Below are 17,008 nucleotides of genomic sequence, written 5' to 3'. Positions count from 1 at the left end.
AGAAAGCTGAACTGGATCCTACCATTCTCTCCCTAGGGGGAAGGGTCCTGCCACGTGAGGAGCAAACGATTCCCCACCAAAGGCCCTGGTCATCAGCCGCCAACTCGGGCTGCCCCTCATCAGCCAGGCGTGTGGCCCACAGCTCGCTTACTCGCACTTCCGGGGTTGGAAGAACACGGAGCCGGCAGAGCACGGCGCAGCCTCCAATCACCTCCCTCAGCACCAGTTTTCTTGTCTCTCGTTAGGCCACCTGGCTATGCCTTGGCCTACTTTGTTGCAGCTAAGGTCCGGACTGGATCCTTACTGTTTTATCACCTATGGATGCACAAAGCCAGGATTTCTCCCCGGGTGTGGAACTCCAAAGCCTCTGCCCTGACCATGCCGGGCAGTCCCTGGTGCTCGGCTCCGGAAAAGCCAGTTCACACCTCCCCTCCATTACGGATCCGGTTCTCCTCTGGGATCTGTACACGCTGCTCTCTGTATCTCAGCCTGCTGTCAGGGGCATACACAATTAAACTGTTCTTTTATCATTACATGTGCCTATTCATCTTCCACAGTGATTCTCACCTTAAAGCTGAATTTGACACTAATATTGGTTTCTGGAGCCAGCACTATGGTGCAACGGGTTAAAGCCATGACGTGCAGTGCCAGCACCCCATATGCATGTCGGTTTGAGTCCCGGCTGCTCCACTTCCAATCCAGCTCTCTGCTATGGCCTGGGAAAGCAGAAGACGGCCCAAGTCCTTGGGCCCCTGCACCCATGTGGGAGACCCAGAAGCAGCTCCTGGCTCCTGGCTTCAGATCAGCATGGCTTGGGCTATTGCGGCCATTTGGGGAGTGGACCAGCGGATGGAAGACCTCTCCCTCTCCCTCTCTCTGCCTCTTCCTCTCTAACTCTGCCTTTCAAATAAATAAATCTTTTTTTAAAAATTGCTTTCTTGGATGAGTCTTGCATGGTAGGCCTTTCTTCATCCTTTCAGTTCCTCAGTAACAGACTTAGAGAATCTTTTTTTTTTTTTTTTTAAGATTTATTTATTTGAAAAGTAGAGTTACAGAGACAGAGGGAGAGACAGAGAGGTCTTCCATCTGCTGATTCACTCCCCAAATGACTGTAACGGTTTGGGCTGGACCAGGCTGAATCCAGTAACCAGGAGCTTCTTCCTGGTCTACCATGTGGGTGCAGGGGCCCAGCACTTGGGCCATCCTCCTCTGCTTTCTTAGGCGCATTAGCATGGAGCTGGACTGGAAGTGGAGCAGCCGGGACTCGAACTGGTGCTGCAGGAGGTGGTTTAATCCACTCTGCCACACACTGGCCCCAAGCATCTTTCTACTGTATACTTTTTTAAAGAATTTATTTATTCATTTATTTATTTGAAAGGCAGTGACAGATAATCTTCTATCTACTGCTTCACACCCCCAAATGGCCTCAATGGCTGGCACAGAGACAGGCTGAAGCCAGGAGCCTGGAACTCATCCAGGTCTCCCACGTGGGTATCAGGGACCCAGGTACCTGGACCATCTTCTGCTGCCTCCCCAGGTGCACCAGCAGGGAGCTGGATCGGAAGTGGAGCAGCAGGGACCTGAACTGGCACTGCAGTAAGGAACGGCACAGCCTAACCTGCTGAAGCACCATGCCAGCCCCTGCTACCACATGCTCTGTGTTTCTCAGGATTTGCAAACTCTGTGATGCTTTTTAGTTCTGAAACACCATACTGGGAAAAGAAAAGGAGGAGATCTGAATGAGGCCAAGTCCTGGGCGGAGCCTCTGGTGGATCTGTACTCTCCTCAGGAACTCTATTTCTCCATGAAGAGAGGTCTCAGCCGGGCTTAGAAGCCAGTGCATTCCATCAACATAACGTCCACTCGTGCAGCTTAGGCCAAACAGGCCAAACTAGAAACCGGTTTATTCACCAGCAAATGCTACTCACATACGCAGTGGGAGCTCGCTGCAGAAACGAGCCACGTGAGCCTAGGCGGCAGCTCGGCCACCCACAATCACACTATTTTACTGTCCGAAAGACCGCGCAGGCTCCCGGGAGACGGCGCCTGCGTCCTCACTCCTCGGCGCTCTGCGCGCTGACGTAGTCCTGGAGAAGTGCCCGCACCTCCGCTCGCCGGCTCATTTTGGTGGCCTTGCCCTGGAAGCGGCCCTTCTTCCCTGCTCCTTTGCCTTCCAGGACCTCAGCCACCCTGGGGGACAGAGTGAGGGAGAGGTTAGGCGGAAGGTCTCTGAGGGGAAAGCCACACACTCACCCCAAGGGCAGCCCTGAGTCTCTCCCCCGCCCCGGGCCTGGGGATTTCTCCCCCACACACCTCGCCCACAGGCACACGGGCCCTGGAGAAGGAAGAACTGGAAACAACTAAGTGTCTCCCACGGGCCCGCGGCAGGGAGCAAGCTGGGTAGAAGTGAGAGCAGCAGGGAGGCCACACTGAGGGTGTCCACTGCTCGGCCCCTGGGGCAGTGGCCACGCCCAGGGCCTGCCAGAACTTACTGTTTTAATACTTGGTGATTTTAGTGTGAAAATTGCCTAATTTTAAAGCATAGTAACTAAGTTTAAAAAATTTAAAACAGTGCACAGGCCAAACCAGGCTACAGGCCACACAGGGCTGCCTGTGGGAAACATCTGTTTTCCTCCAGTGTTTTCCAATGAACTCGTGTCCGTCAGAGTCCCTCAGGACTCTGAAAACACTCAGGACAGGAATTAGAAATCTACCCATCAAACTTAGTAAGAAAATAGAAACAGGGCTGGCATTGTGGTGCAGCGGGCTCAGCCGCCACCTGGGATGCTGGCTGTTCCACTTCTGATCCGAGCTCCCTGCTGATGCCCCTGGGAAGGTGGCCCTGCCACCTACATGGGAGACCCGGATGAGGCACCTGGCTCCTCCTGGCTTTGCCCTAGCCCAGCACTGACCATTGTGGCCATTTGATCTGGAGAGATCTGGAGAGTGAACTAGCAGACAGAAGATCTCTCTGTCTCTCTCTTTCTCTGTAACTCTGCCTTTCAAATAAACAAATAAATCTTAAAAAAAAAAAAAAAAAAAAGGAGGCCGGCGCCGCGGCTCACTAGGCTAATCCTCCGCCTAGCGGCGCTGGCACACCGGGTTCTAGTCCCAGTCAGGGCACCGGATTCTGCCCGGTTGCCCCTCTTCCAGGCCAGCTCTCTGCTGTGGCCATGGAGTGCAGTGGAGGATGGCCCAGGTGCTTGGGCCCTGCACCTCATGGGAGACCAGGAAAAGCACCTGGCTCCTGGCTCCTGCCATCGGATCAGCGCAGTGCGCCGGCCGCAGCATGCTGGCCATGGCGGCCATTGGAGGGTGAACCAACGGCAAAGGAAGACCTTTCTCTGTCTCTCTCACTGTCCACTTTGCCTGTCAAAAAAAAAAAAAAAAAAAAAGGAAAAGAACAAAGAAAATATAAACACTGAGCGCAGGGTAAAGAAGTCTGTAAGGTTCTAATTTGTCCATAACTACGTTCACTGTCTTTTTTGATCTAGTCTCAAAATCCAAATTTTTCCCCCCAAAGTTTGTGCCTCTGCTTTGCTGATGCCTTAAGGACCTGCTCCAGGGGCCAGTGCTGTGGCACCGTGGGTTACGCTGCTGCTGTGATGCCAGCATCCCATTTGGGAATGGGCTCAGATTCCCAGCTGCTCCACTTCCAATCCAGCTCCCTGCTAATGACCTGGGAAAACAACAGATGGCCCCTGTACCCATGTGGGAGACCCAAAAGCAGCTCTTGGCTCCTGGCTTTGGTCTGTCCCAGCTCTGGCCATTGTGGCCACTTGAGGATGAACCAGCAGATTGAAGCTCTTTATCTCTCTCTCTCTCTCTCTCTGTATCCCTTTCTTTCTCTGTAACTCTGCCTTTCAAATAAAATAAATAAATATTTAAAATTAAAAAAAAAAGCTGCTCCATCTGACTACTGATATGATAATCTAGCACCTGCATTCATGTGTATTGTCACTTAGAAATCTAAATTTCTAAAAGGAAAAAACCTAAGCACATGAGAACTGGAGTCAGAGGACCCGGGTTCAAGCCTCAGTTCTGCCACCCTGCGAGGTCCCTCATCTGTCACACGGGGAATGATGGTGAGGAGAACCTCCTCTGCATGGCCTCGTGACTGCCCGGGATGCGAAGCAGTGAGATCGCAGGTGTGATGGGCCTCCTGTGGGCCAACAGCCGCAGCAGCAGGCTCTCCCACCCACACGAGGGCGCCCACGTGGGATTACCTGGGCCCTAGGATCTCCACGGCCTCAGCTGGCCCTGCCAGTAAGAAGAGCCCAGCACCTTTCTCATCACCAACAGTTAAGAACAGGAGGGTCTCCTAGGAGGCAAGACAAGGAGATGAGCCCTGGTACGGAGGAGGTGGGGTCAGCCCACTGAGACCCTGCGCCTTGCTCAGCCTCAAGACATTTTCTCCAGGGCTGGCGCTGCGGCCTGCAATGCTGTACCCCACAGGGTGCCAGTGGGAGTTTTGGCTGCTCCAGTTGCGATCCGGGTCCCTGCTGGTGTGCCTAGGAAGGCAGTGGAGGACGGCCCAAGAGCTTGGGCCCCTGCACCGGCGTGGGAGGCCTGGATGAAATGCCTGGCTTTAGCCTCACTGCCCCCTACTGGGGAGTGAACCAGATGAAAGATCTCTCTCTCTCTCTAACTCTGCCTTTCAAATAAAATTAAAGTAAAATAAATCTTTTTTTAAAAAAGGCATTTTCTCCTAACCCATGGAGTGATGTTCCTGACCTGGTTCTCTAGGGCCAAGGGTCTTTTTGGTTTTTTATAAGATTTATTTTACTCATCTGAAAGACAGAGTTATGGGGCAGGGCGCAGGAAGTGGAGTAGGAAGCTGGGCCAAGGCAAAGCTGGGAGCCAGAAATTCCATCCAGGTCTCCCACATGGGTGGTAGGAGCCCATTATTTGAGCCATCTTCCGCTGCTTTCCCAGATACATTAGCAGGGAGCTGGATCGGAAGCAGAGCAGCCGGGACTCGAACAGGTGTCCAGATGGGATGCTGGTGTCACAGGCATCATCAGTTTAAACCCCCGCATCCCACAATAGCTCCCTAGAAACTTTTTGAGAGTGGCTGACTCTAAGAACTTTAGGGTGGGCATCAGGATACAACAGGAGGAGCCACCAGCCTGGGATGCCCACATCCCGTATGGGAGCAGCAGTTTGCATCCTGACTGCTTTGCTTCTGATCCAGCTCCCTGCTAGTGTGCCTGGGGAAGCAGCAGAGGATGGCCCAAATACTTGAGCTCCTTCCACCCATGTGGGAGATTCCAAATAGTGGCCCAGCATATGGAAAATCGCTGGCCCTCCATATCTCCCTCTCAGTGACGCTGTCTTTCAAGTAAATCATTTTTATTTATTATTTATTTATTTGAAAGGCAGAGTTACAGTGAGGCAGAGGCAGAGAGAGGTCTTCCATCTGCTGGTTCACTCCCCAGATAGCCACAACGGCGGGAGCTGAGCTGATCCAAAGCCAGGAGCCTGGAGTTTCTTCCTGGTCTCCCAGGCAGGTGCAGGGGCCCAAGAACTTGGGCCATCTTCCACTGCTTTCCCAGGCCACAGCAGAGAGCTGGATCGGAAGAGGAGCAGCCAGGACTTGACCCGGTATCTATATGGGATGCTGGCTCTGCAAGCGGTGGCTTTACCCACTAGGCCACAGTGCCGGGTCCCCTTTCTTCTTTCTAAAGATTTATTTATTTGAGAGGCCAGTTAGAGGCCCAGTTGTTCAAATTCTGATCCAGCTCCCTGCTAATGTGTCTAGGAAAGCAGCACAAGATGGCTCAAGTCGTTGGTCCCCTGACACCCACGTGGGAGACCTAGAAGAAGCTCCTGGCTTCAGCCTGGCCCAGCCCTGCTGTGAAGCAGTCGATGGAAGACCTCTCTCTCTGTCTCTACCTTTCTCTCTGTTCTGCCTTTCAAATCAATCAATCAATCAATCAATCTTCTTAAATGCCACATTCCCAGACTGATTAATATACAGATCTAGCTTAATACCCAAGACAGAACTTGACATCCAGGTAACACCAAGAAAACATTACAGAATCGTTTCTTTTCCTAAAGAAGGACTTCATCTAAACTAAAGCCCCTCACTCTACCTCCCTGCATCTCTATGGGGGGGGGGGGGGGACTGTGCTCCTCTTACCTCTGACCCAATCTCGTTAGCAATGATATTCATGAACTCGGAATCAGCCTCCTTCCTACGGCAAAGGGCAGATGTGAGATCCAGGTTGGAGTGGCGGCTGTGAAACCGCAGGAAGCCGGTCTCTCTGCTGCCTATTTGCATGCACAAAGTTCCAGACCCTTTCACAAAGAGAGAGTACCCACTGGGGGCCGGCACGGTGCCTTCCAGCAGCAGCCATTTGTAAACAATCTCTGGGTTTGCTTCTATTCCCTTAAACGTAACTCAGCAGGCTAAGTGGGAATCTACAGGACAGAGAGGCGAGGGAAGGTGCCGAGGAAACAGGGACAGGGCGGTTAGGCCTAGTGCTCACCACGCCCGTAATGTGCCCGTGTCCCACTCTGGAGGCCTGGGTTTGACCCCTAGCTCTGGCTGCTGAGTCCAGCTTCTTGCCAAAGTGGACCCCAGGAAGCAGCAGTGGTGGCTCGAGTAATGAGCTTCCTGCCACCCACTTGGGGACCTGGACTGGGCTCTCGGCCCAGGCCATCCCAGCCTTTGCAGGTAGGTGGAGAGTGAACCAGCAGATGGGAATGCTCTCTCTCCCTCGCAAATAAATAAAAATATTTAACAAGGAACAGGGTACAGTGAGGAACTCTGATAGGTAACACATCTCTCAGGGTCTCCTCAGCCTTGAGAACACCAGTGAGCGACGCTCCTCCCACCGGGCCCAGTACACAGGGGAGATGTGGAGCCCCGAGCCCAACACGGCCCCCGCCTGGTCTCCGGCTCCTGATTCCTCACCTGTGTAACACAACCACACCTCCCCAGTCTGGGCTGTTCCGCAGGCTGTGGGCAATGTGCACAGCCAGGTCTCGGAGCAGATTCAGGTTGTTCTGAAAGGGACAGAACACTGGGTGGACAGGTGGACAGGCCCACCTTCACTCCACCTTCTCCCCACCGCCCGCTTCGATGAGCCGCACATCCGCTGAGGCCCAGAACTGCGTCTCGAGGGCCCCAGCGCAGGCACAGCCCGAGCCCTCTCCGCCCGCCCTGGAATGGATCACCTTCTGCAGGAGCTTGGTGGAGTTCTGGAGCTTCCTCACCGCTTCCACGTGATCCTCAGCTCCACACCTGTGACACAAAGTCAGTGGTGATCGCCCCGCTGCCCAGTTCCTGCCGGCACCGGGGCCTCAATCAGCAATGCTCTTCTCGCTAGGGCGCCTCCCTCCAGATGGGGACCTGGGGAACCTGGGAGGAGGCTGCTTGGGAACGAGGGGCTAAACTGTCTCCTGTGGGTCTGAGGCGCTATCCAATGCACTCTAACGTTTACACCTGCACCTCACCCCCAGGGGCAGGCGGCTATGTCTGCCTGACAGGCGGGCAGGCTAAGCCCCCAGTGTCCAGGAAGCAAGGACCGAGAGGCAACCGAGAGGGGCATACTTGAGCAGGGCGGTCAGTGCCTTCTCAGTGCCATGGCTTCTCTCCATCCAGCTCAGCACCCGGTTCCCAGCCAGGAATATCAAGTTGGTTTTGTTCTTCTTCCCCTTCTCGGTGCCCAGAATCTTAATGACCTACGAGAGTAGCACACACACACACACACACACACACACAGGTCGCAGTGGTCCTGGAACCAGAGGGCAGGTGCAACCAAGACCTCCACCTCGTCCTGCAGCAACGAGGGAGAGACTTCGTGTGGGACAGCTCAGGTGTCCCTCTCTCTGCTCCCCTGAAACCTCAGACTCCCCCACTCCACGGCCCCCACCTACCTGCAGGTCACTGAGATTGCTCACGTGGGTCCCGCAGCACATGTTGGAATCCACACCCTGGATGGTAATGACCCGGATGGGCCCGGCGTGGTCATCTGGCAAGCCCCGGCCCCGCACCTGGAAGCCGGGCAAGGGAGAAGGGCTGCGTGAACCTTGAGGAGGAGCCCAGGGACAGCCGCTCTGGGGGGCCAGCTCCCGGCTCGTCCGCACCTGCTCCACCTCAGGATCCTCCAGGCTCAGTTCTCGCACGTGCACGGGCAGCCGATCCCTGATTTTCTCATTGACGCTCTGCTCGATGGCGGCTGCTTGCTCTGCACTCACAGAGGGGCTGTCTAGCTCGATCGTGCTCCGGAGCCTCCCGAGCTCCCTGCCACGAGGAGAGGGGTCACAGGACGCCGATTGGAACAACAAGGTCACAAGAAATTCTTGTATCAGTTACCTTACTCAGTCCTCACAAGGTTGGAAGTGTCACTCCCATTTGAGGGGTGGGGTATTAAGGAACACGATCAAGGCCACGTAGCCAGTGAGTGGTGGAGCCAGGATTCGCCCCCTAGGTCTCTGGTCTCCAAATTCCATTCCTTTCATGAGCAAAAGCAGACATCTCTTCTCCTACCCCTGAGTTTACCCTTTTCCCCTCCTACCCCTCCACCCAGTACTGGGAAGAGAGCTGGCAGCCAAGGATCCAGGCCCTACCGTCAGCCTTAGGCCTCCTGCTCACCATGATGTTGTCTTCAGCCCAAACAGATGGTCAGCAACGGCTGTGATAAGATGCTGCCCTGGGCAGAGAGAGCAAGAGACAGGAGCTAAGTGAGAAGCCCAGCCACACACTCCCACAACGCCACCGTCACAGGGCCCCAGGCCCTGGCTAATATGCTTTGGATACTTCATTGGAAACCATCTTGAGAATTCTGCAAGAGGCCCTATGAGGCCATTTCACAGATGAGGAAACTAAGGGCTAGAGAAGTCAAGCAACTCGCCAAGACAACGTCAGCTCTCAGAGCAGGCCTGGAACTCAGGTGCTAACGCACGGCACCCGTCCACTCAACAAACACGAAGGTGCGTGTCGACCATGTGCAAGGCACGGGGTCTGACATCAGAGACACAGCAGGATCCCTGACCGACGACAGTGACAGGCGAGAGGAGGAAGAGCAGAAAGAAGTCAGAGGAATGAACCAGGAAGGCAGAGGAGACGTGACAGCCAAAGGCCCTGAGGAAGAAAAGGCAGGACTGTATTCAAAGAATCCAGAGAAAGGCTAGGACCCAGAGAGCAAGGTGGAAGCGCAACATGAGGCTGGAGTGGCAGATGAGGGCTGGCCAGGCGGGGCTCGGAGGCTTACACGGAAACAACAGGACCCCTCTGAAGATCTTAAAGCAAGAGAGCAAGGCAGTGACATAATCAGACTCTAAATACACACACACACACACACACACACACACACACACACTTTTTTTTTTTTGGAGAGGCAGGAGACAGAGCTTGCAACAGCTGATGTACTCCCTAAATGCCTGCAATGGCTTTAGCTCTTTGCTGAATACAGCCAGGAACTCAACCTACATCTGCCACCTGGAGGCAGGAACCTATCTTGGGCCTGAGCTACCACTGCTGCCTCCCAAGTCTTCATTAGCAGGAAGTTGGAGCCAGGACCCAGAGCCAAGCATCAAACCCAGCTACTCTCATGTGGGACACCGGTATCTTAATTGGCAGCTTAACTACCAGGCCAAAGGCCCACACCCAGATTTGCACTTTGAAAGACTCCTCTGGGGACAGCCCGTATCGGGGTGCCTGGGTCCAAGTCCCAGCTCTGCCTCCAGCTCCAGCTTCCTGCTGCCACACCCTGGGAGGCAGCAGGTGATGGCTCAGGTCCTTGGCTCCCTGCCACCCACATGGGATCCCAGACCAGGTTCCAGGCTCCTGGCTTCTACCTGATCCAGCCTTAGCTATTGTGGGCATTTGAGGAGTGAACCAGAGGACAGAAACTGCCTCTTCGCCTCTTCTTCTCTCTTTCTGCCTTTCAAAAAGATTCTTCTGGCTGCTGAATGTTGAACAAGCCACAGAGGGGCAACACGGCCGGTGGTGCCATCAGCAAGGAAGCGCCAGGGCCAGGGAAAACAGAGCCAGGACTAGGATGCCGATGGTGACAACGGCAGGAAGCGGAGAGAACCATGTAAGATAAAGCAACAGTGCCGTTTACTGGTTCCCTCCCCAAATGCTGCAACAGCAAGGGTTGGGTCAGGCCAAGGTCAGGAGCCCGGAACTCAGTCCAGGTCTCCCAAGTGGGTGGCAGGGACCCAAACACTTGAGCCATCACTGCTGTTTCCCAGGATACACATTAACAGGAAACTGACTGGAAGCAGAAGTGCTGGGATTTGAACCAGTTACTCAGGTACAGGATGGGGGCGTGTTGAGTGGCATCTTAAACACCATGTCAAACGCCTACCCCTCACTTTGTACACTGTGAGTTTAAAGCCTGAGAGATCCCCAGATGGAGACATCAAACAGGAATCAGGTAACAGCTAAACCCGGCAGGTACCCCACAGCTTCTACCCTAACTGTTGATTTACCTCCTCCGGCCTGAATCTGGGCTCACACCAGACAGGTCGGACTCTTCCAGAAGGAGCGCCCACGCCCCAGCTCCACGTGTTCCACACGCCACGGCCGCCCCGCCAGCAGCTCCCCTGTCGCCTCCTCACCTGAATGCTGCTGCATGTGGTCAAACCTTCGCTCCCAGTCCACTCGGACCTGCACCTGGCTCCCAGGGGTCAAGGCCGTCTGTGTGAAATGGTCAGCTTGCGGCCCTCGGCGGGTCACTCTGAGCACTGAGACGCCATTGATGGTGCCACGGTCATCGGGCTGGAAGTAGGAAGCAAACGAAACCGACAGTGAGGCCGGGCTCGCTCTGAGGAAGCGCGAGTGACCCAGAACCTGAGCTCCCTCTGGGAGAAGAGGACAATGCCAAGTACACTGGGCTCGTTTTGTCCACGAGAGGATTCTCTGTCCTCTTGACTCTGAACACCTATGTATTTCCTTCTACAACACAGAATAGCAGAATTAAGAGAGATTATAACCACAGCAATGAAGAATTTAGTAAAACTCAACCAACCTCCATTCTTTAAGTATCTTAACTGACCTCAATTTTTCTCCCTCTTTCCACTCCATCCTCTCCACTGCTACGAGCATCAGACTCAAAAATACTCATTCTGGGGCCGGCACTGTGGCACAGTAGGTTAATCATTCGCTTGAGGTGCCAGCAACCCACACGGGTGCCAGTTCTAGTCCCGGCAGCCCCTCTTCCAATCCAGCTCTCTGCTGTGGCCTGGGAAAGCAGCAGAAGATGGCCCAAGTGCTTGGGCCCCTGCAAGCCGTGTGGGAGACCTGGAAGAAGCACCAGGCTCATGGCCTCAGATCAGCGCAGCTCCGGCCATGGCGGCCATCTGGGGAGTGAACCAATGCATGGAAGACCTTTCTCTCTCTCTCATCCTCGCACTGTCTGTAACTCTACCTCTCAATTAAATAAATAAATAAATAATCTTTAAAAATACTCATTCAATTAAATTCACTTAAAAAAAAAAAGACCAGTGCCAACTTCTTGCAAGACACTGTGCCAGACCAAAAACATTATAAAAAGTCATGATCCCTCGTGGAACTTAAGCGTCTGGAGAGCACAGAGCTGTAAGCAGACAACTGCCATACAACTGGTAACACACTGTGCCATCAAGAAGTATACGGGAGGGGCCAGCGCTGTGGCGTAGCAGGTACAGCCACCACCTGCAGTGCCGGCATGGCATCCCACATGGGCACCAGCTCAAGCCCCGGCTGCTCCTCTTCCGTTCCAGCTCTCTGCTATGGCCTGGAAAAGCATTAGAAGATGGCCCAAGTCCTTGGGTCCCTGCACCCACGTGGGAGACCCAGAAGAAGCTCCTGGCTCCTGGCTTTGGATCAGCACAGCTCCGGCCACTGCAGCCATTTGGGGAGTGAACCAGCAGATGGAAAATCTGTCTTTCTTCCCCTCCAACTCTGCCTTTCAAGTAAATAAATAAAGTCTTAAAAAAAGAAAGAAAGAAGCTCACAGGGAAGAGACCCAACAGTCTTCGGGGAACCCGGGAAGACTTCTTGAAAGAAGAGACGTCAAATGAGACTTTCTGTGGATCCCTGAGGTCACAGGTGTCCCTCCAGCAAACCAAGACAGCTCCACGTTGGGAAACAATGACACTGCCGGCACTGATGTAAAACTGGAATTCTCAGCACCAAGTTTCCTGGGCTCGCTTTCTCGTGTCTCTGTTGCCTAAGAGCTGGCATGACCCACCACTGTTTCCTGAATGAATCCACACACCTTAACACATCCCTCAGAGCCTTCCACACCGGCCCGGCTGATCCCGACGCCATCTCCGGTCTTTCAGCAACAGCATCAACATACACCGCGGGCTCCAAGTCTATTGGGCCTGCCAAACCCTCTGAGGGCTAAATCTCTGCCAGAAAAGTCTCCCATGACGCCCGCCTTCAGTGTCATTATCGTCCTCTTCCAATGCAGCGGTACCTGGGCTCCAGCCCATCACGGTTTGGCAAAGCCTGCTCTGTGCTCTGCACCTCCGACCGCAAGCCCCTCAGGAGCACCTCTTTCAACACCTGATGAACATTCTAGGCTAATTCCTACCTCGGGGCTTTTGCACCTGCTGTGGGGAGGGAGGCGTAGCCCCCCACACACACCCCAGCACCACTAGGACGGCTCAGCTCTCCCCTCCCCACGCGCTAGGAGACCATCTCCTCACTCCTTCCCCTTACTCGGCTTTATTTTTATTTCAACACTGCATTTTTGGGCACACACTGTCTGTCTTTGGAGCCTGAGATAATACCCAGCAGCGCATGTTATGTGTAGACACGTATCTGCTGATAAGCATTTCTTAAATGAACAACAAAATGAATTGTACACGTGCACCGCTATGGCTGAGAAAAGGGGAGGGGCGCATTTCCGCCTGAGTGTAAAGGACTTAAGGGCTTTCGGGGAGAGGGTCGGGCCTGGTACCTGGCCCCCGCCCTCGGGGAAGAGCAGCGTGTCTTCCAGCACCACATGGAAACCGCTCAGCACTTCCTTCTTCCCGGCGCTGCCTTCGATCTGCAGCTCCGCGGGGCTACAGGAGACCACGGTCGTGGTGAACTGGCCGGAGGAATGAGAGAACAAGCTGAGACCCCAGTCCCTCCACACCACGACGGCAGCCTACCCCGCACTCCCCCAACACGGCGCCCTCTTCCCCAAACCGCCCCATCGACCCCACAGCAGCAGGACCGCGGCCACACAGGCCGCACCTCCCGGGCGTAGCTGTCCCGCTGACACATGAACGCCATGGCTGGGGTCTCCCGGGATGTAGGAACCTGCACACGCTGAAAACCCTGGGAGCGGACGGAAGACGAAGTGGGACAAACTTCATTAAGTTCGCGGTTCTGCGCAGAAGCCAGCGGGTAAACAACGGGGCGGGATTTGGCCAAACTTCCTCAAAACGCGAAGTGCAGCCGTTCTGCGCTGTGCAGCCAGTGTATTAAATCAGCATATCCAGAATAGTATTTCATCATGTAATGAATATTTTCAACTTCTTGAGATGGTTTACAATTTTTTTCTGTGTAGATTTTCCAAACCTGGTGTGTAGTTTTGCTTAGTGCATTTGAATTCAATGTAATCACAATTTACGCCCTCAATAACCACAGGAGATCAGTGCTGCCGAGCTGGAAGGCACAGATAGAGGTTAGCAGAAGTAAATTGGAACAGCCAGTGCCTTCAAACATGACATGGATTAAAACTAATATTGGGGCAGCACTGTGGCTTTAACCTGCTGCGTCCCAGTGCAGGCCCCCCACTTTGTCTTCTGATTCAGTGTCTTGCTAATGCATCTGGGAGGCAGCAGATGAGGGGTCAGGGGCTTTGGTTCCTGTCACCCACATGGGAAACCCAGCTCCTGGCTTCCACCTGGCCAGCCCAAGCAATTGTGGGCATTTAGGGAATGAACCGACAAGAAAGATTTCTCTATCTCTCCCTCACTGTCACTCTGCCTTTCAATTGATTAAATAAACTTTAAAAAAAAAAAAAAAGACATGGATACAGGGCCAGCGCTGTGGCACAGCGCGTTAAAGCCCTAGCCTGAAGCGCTGGCATCTCATATGGGCGCCAATTTGAGTCCTGGCTGCTCCACTTCCAATCCAGCTCTCTGCTATGCATGGGGAAAGCAGTAGAAGATGACCCAAGTCCTTGGGCCCCTGCACCCACGTGGGAGACCTGAAGAAGCTCCTGGCTCCTGGCTTCGGATCGGTGCAGCTCTAGCCATTGCGGCCATCTGGGGAGTGAACCAGCAGATGGAAGACCTCTCTCTGTCTCTACTTCTCTCTGTAACTCTATCTTTCAAATAAATAAAAAAAAATTTAAAAAAAATAAAAATAAAAAAGACATGGATAGAGCACATTAATAGAAATATGAACCATTTATTTTCAGAAAAAAATAAGATTCCAGGGGCCGGTGCCGCGGCTCACTAGGCTAATCCTCCACCTAGCGGCGCCGGCACACCGGGTTCTAGTCCCGGTCGGGGCGCCGGATTCTGTCCCGGTTGCCCCTCTTCCAGGCCAGCCCTCTGCTGTGGCCAGGGAGTGCAGTGGAGGATGGCCCAAGTCCTTGGGCCCTGCACCCACATGGGAGACCAGGAGAAGCACCTGGCTCCTGGCTCCTGCCTTCGGATCAGCGCGGTGCGCCGGCCGCAGCGCGTCAGCCGCGGCGGCCATTGGAGGGTGAACCAACGGCAAAAGGAAGACCTTTCTCTCTGTCTCTCTCTCTCTCTCACTGTCCACTCTGCCTGTCAAAAAATAAAAATAAAAAAAAATAAGGTTCCAATTTTTTTCATCAAACATCTAAAAGGTTTAAAAAAATGAAATGTTGGCTGGTGCCGCGGCTCATTAGGCTAATCCTCTGCCTGTGGCACCGGCACCCTGGGTTCTAGTCCCGGTTGGGGCGCTGGATTCTGTCCCGGTTGCCCCTCTTCCAGGCCAGCTCTCTGCTGTGGCCCGGGAGTGCAGTGGAGGATGGCCCAAGTCCTTGGGCCCTGCACCCACATGGGAGACCAGGAGAAGCACCTGGCTCCTGCCTTCGGATCGGTGCAGCACACCAGCCGTAGCAGCCATTAGGGGAGTGAACCAACAGAAGGAAAACCTTTCTCTCTGTCTCTCTCACTAACTCTGTCAAAAAAAAAATGAAATGCTGGTGGCAGTGGGAGTTTGTACATCACAGGGCAACTTGGAAGCAGCTATCAAAATGCTTAAATGTGGGCCAGCGCTGTGGCTTAGTGAGCTAAGCCTCGACCTGTATTGCCAGCATCCCAAATGGGTGCTGGTTCTAGTCCCGGCTGCTCTTCTTCTAATCCAGCTCTCTGCTATGGCCTTGGAAAGTGGTAGAAGATGACCCAAGTGCTTGGGTCCCTGCACCCGCGTGGGAGACCCAGAAGCTCCTGGCTCTTGGCTTCAGTTGGGCACAGCTCTGGCCACGTGGCCATTTGAGGAGAGAACCAGCAGATGGAAGACCTCTCTCTCTCTCTCTCTCTGTAACTCTACCTCTCAAATAAATAAATACAATCTTTAAACAAAAATAAGCAAACCTTAAAAAAATGTTTAAATGTATCTGTTCTTTGACCTAACAGCTCCACTTCTAGAAATTTACTGTATTGATATTCTTGCACAAATATGTAAAGACCTATTAGTTTTAAGTTTTGTTTTCATTTTATTTGAAAGAGAAACATAAAGCTGTCGTCTGTTGCTGGTTTACTCCTCAAATATCCTCAACGCACAGATCTGGTCCAGGCCAAAGCCAGGAACTCACAACTCAATCCGGGTCTCTCATGTGGGTGGCAGACACCAAGCACCTGTGCCCTTACCACTGTACTCAGCAGGAAGCCAGAATCGGAAGTAGAGCGAGGATTCACACTTGGGCACTCCGATAGGGTATATGGGTATCCCAAGGTTCGTAACCACTGCACCAATTGCTTACCCATATTTTCTAATGTTTTAAATGTTTATTTATTGGGAAGACAGGAGTCGATGAGAGACAAAAAGACAGAGTTCCCATCTGCTGGTTCACTCCCCAAATGCCTGCAAAGGCTGGAACTGGGCCCTGAGTCAGGAATGCAGTGCAGGTCCTGCACATGGGTGGCAGGCCCTCAGCTTGGAGCCATCATCCCGCCTCCTGGGATCCACACCAGCAGGAGCCATGAGCCCAAGCCAGGGGTGAAACCCAGGCACAGCACTGCAGGACGCAGGCAGCTTAACAGCTAGCTTTCAACACCCACCCCAAGATCTACTTGTTTTTTAAAAGATTTACTTATTAGTTTGAAAGGCAGAGTGACACACAGAGATCTAGCAGGCATCACATGGGGACTGCAGAGTGGTAGGACTCAAACTGGCACTCCGATATGCAGTTGTCCCAAGCAGTGTTCAACTTGCTGTTCCACAACCCTCGTCCCTTTAAATGCTCATCACTGTCTGAAAATTGAAACAGACGGACATCAACCTAAATATCCCTCAGAAAGGAACCAGCTAAGTTATGGAGAACGCATTCCATGGCTCCTGTAGCCATGGAAAGAATGAGTGAGGTAGAGTGTGTGTGCTGGGGCAGGCATGGTGGCACGGAGGTAGCGCTGACGCCTGGGACACGGCATCCCACACTTTACTGGAGGGCCAGGCTGAGCCCTGACTACTCTGACTCCAGTACAGCTTCCCACTGAAGCTTCCTGATGGTTCAGGCACTCGGGTTCCTGCCACCAGCACACAGCGACCCAGATGGAGTTCCTGCCCTCAGCTCCAGCCTGGCCCTGCAAGGGCTGTCACAGGTGTCTGGGGAGTGAACCAACCGACAGAATGTCTGCCATGCTGCCTTTCAAATAACTATACTTTTTAAAAAGGCTTTGCAGAATGTAATTAAGTTTGAGGTGGGCATTATAGCACAGCCAGATAAGCCTCTGCTTGGGGTGCCTGCATCCCGTATCATAGTGCTGGATTTGAGTCCTGCCTCTGTTTCCCATCCAGTTTCCTGCTCATGTGCCTGGGAGGCAGCAGGGGGTGGCGTAACTATTTGGGTCCCTTCCATCCACACACAAGATC

General features: G+C 53.5%; 1 protein-coding gene across 2 annotated transcripts; it reads right to left on the bottom strand.

Annotated features, from left to right (window-relative positions):
- Positions 1–1,872: 1,872 nt before the first annotated feature.
- On the bottom strand, positions 1,873–13,282 carry AARSD1 (alanyl-tRNA synthetase domain containing 1). 2 transcript variants are annotated; one of them, XM_002719416.6, is made up of 12 exons: positions 13,187–13,282; positions 12,906–13,037; positions 10,576–10,735; positions 8,603–8,660; positions 8,095–8,251; positions 7,885–8,001; positions 7,559–7,689; positions 7,183–7,249; positions 6,920–7,011; positions 6,143–6,197; positions 4,227–4,321; positions 1,873–2,190 (listed from the first exon to the last, which is right to left on the bottom strand). In XM_002719416.6, exons 1-12 carry the CDS (start codon positions 13,223–13,225, stop codon positions 2,055–2,057), a joined length of 1,239 nt encoding a protein of 412 aa, XP_002719462.3. In that variant the 5' UTR covers positions 13,226–13,282; the 3' UTR covers positions 1,873–2,054. The 2 variants fall into 2 exon arrangements, with proteins under 2 accessions (XP_002719462.3, XP_089173872.1); XM_089317746.1 differs by lacking the exon at positions 4,227–4,321.
- Positions 13,283–17,008: the final 3,726 nt, after the last annotated feature.

This window comes from Oryctolagus cuniculus, chromosome 17 (assembly GCF_051225735.1).
Source record: "Oryctolagus cuniculus isolate XC-2025 breed Fujian yellow rabbit chromosome 17, ASM5122573v1, whole genome shotgun sequence".
In the NCBI taxonomy this organism is placed as follows: domain Eukaryota; kingdom Metazoa; phylum Chordata; class Mammalia; order Lagomorpha; family Leporidae; genus Oryctolagus; species Oryctolagus cuniculus.
This window is presented reverse-complemented; position numbering and strand designations above follow the sequence as displayed.

Coding starts and splice junctions, on each gene's coding strand:
- AARSD1 (XM_002719416.6), bottom strand. CDS start 13,225: ATGGCGTTCATGTGTCAGCGGGACAGCTACGCCCGGGAG. Junction 8,661..10,575: donor CCACATGCAGCAGCATTCAG/GTGAGGAGGCGA, acceptor CTCTCTGCCCAG/GGCAGCATCTTATCACAGCC. Junction 7,012..7,182: donor CCACCAAGCTCCTGCAGAAG/GTGATCCATTCC, acceptor TGTCCCTTTCAG/AACAACCTGAATCTGCTCCG.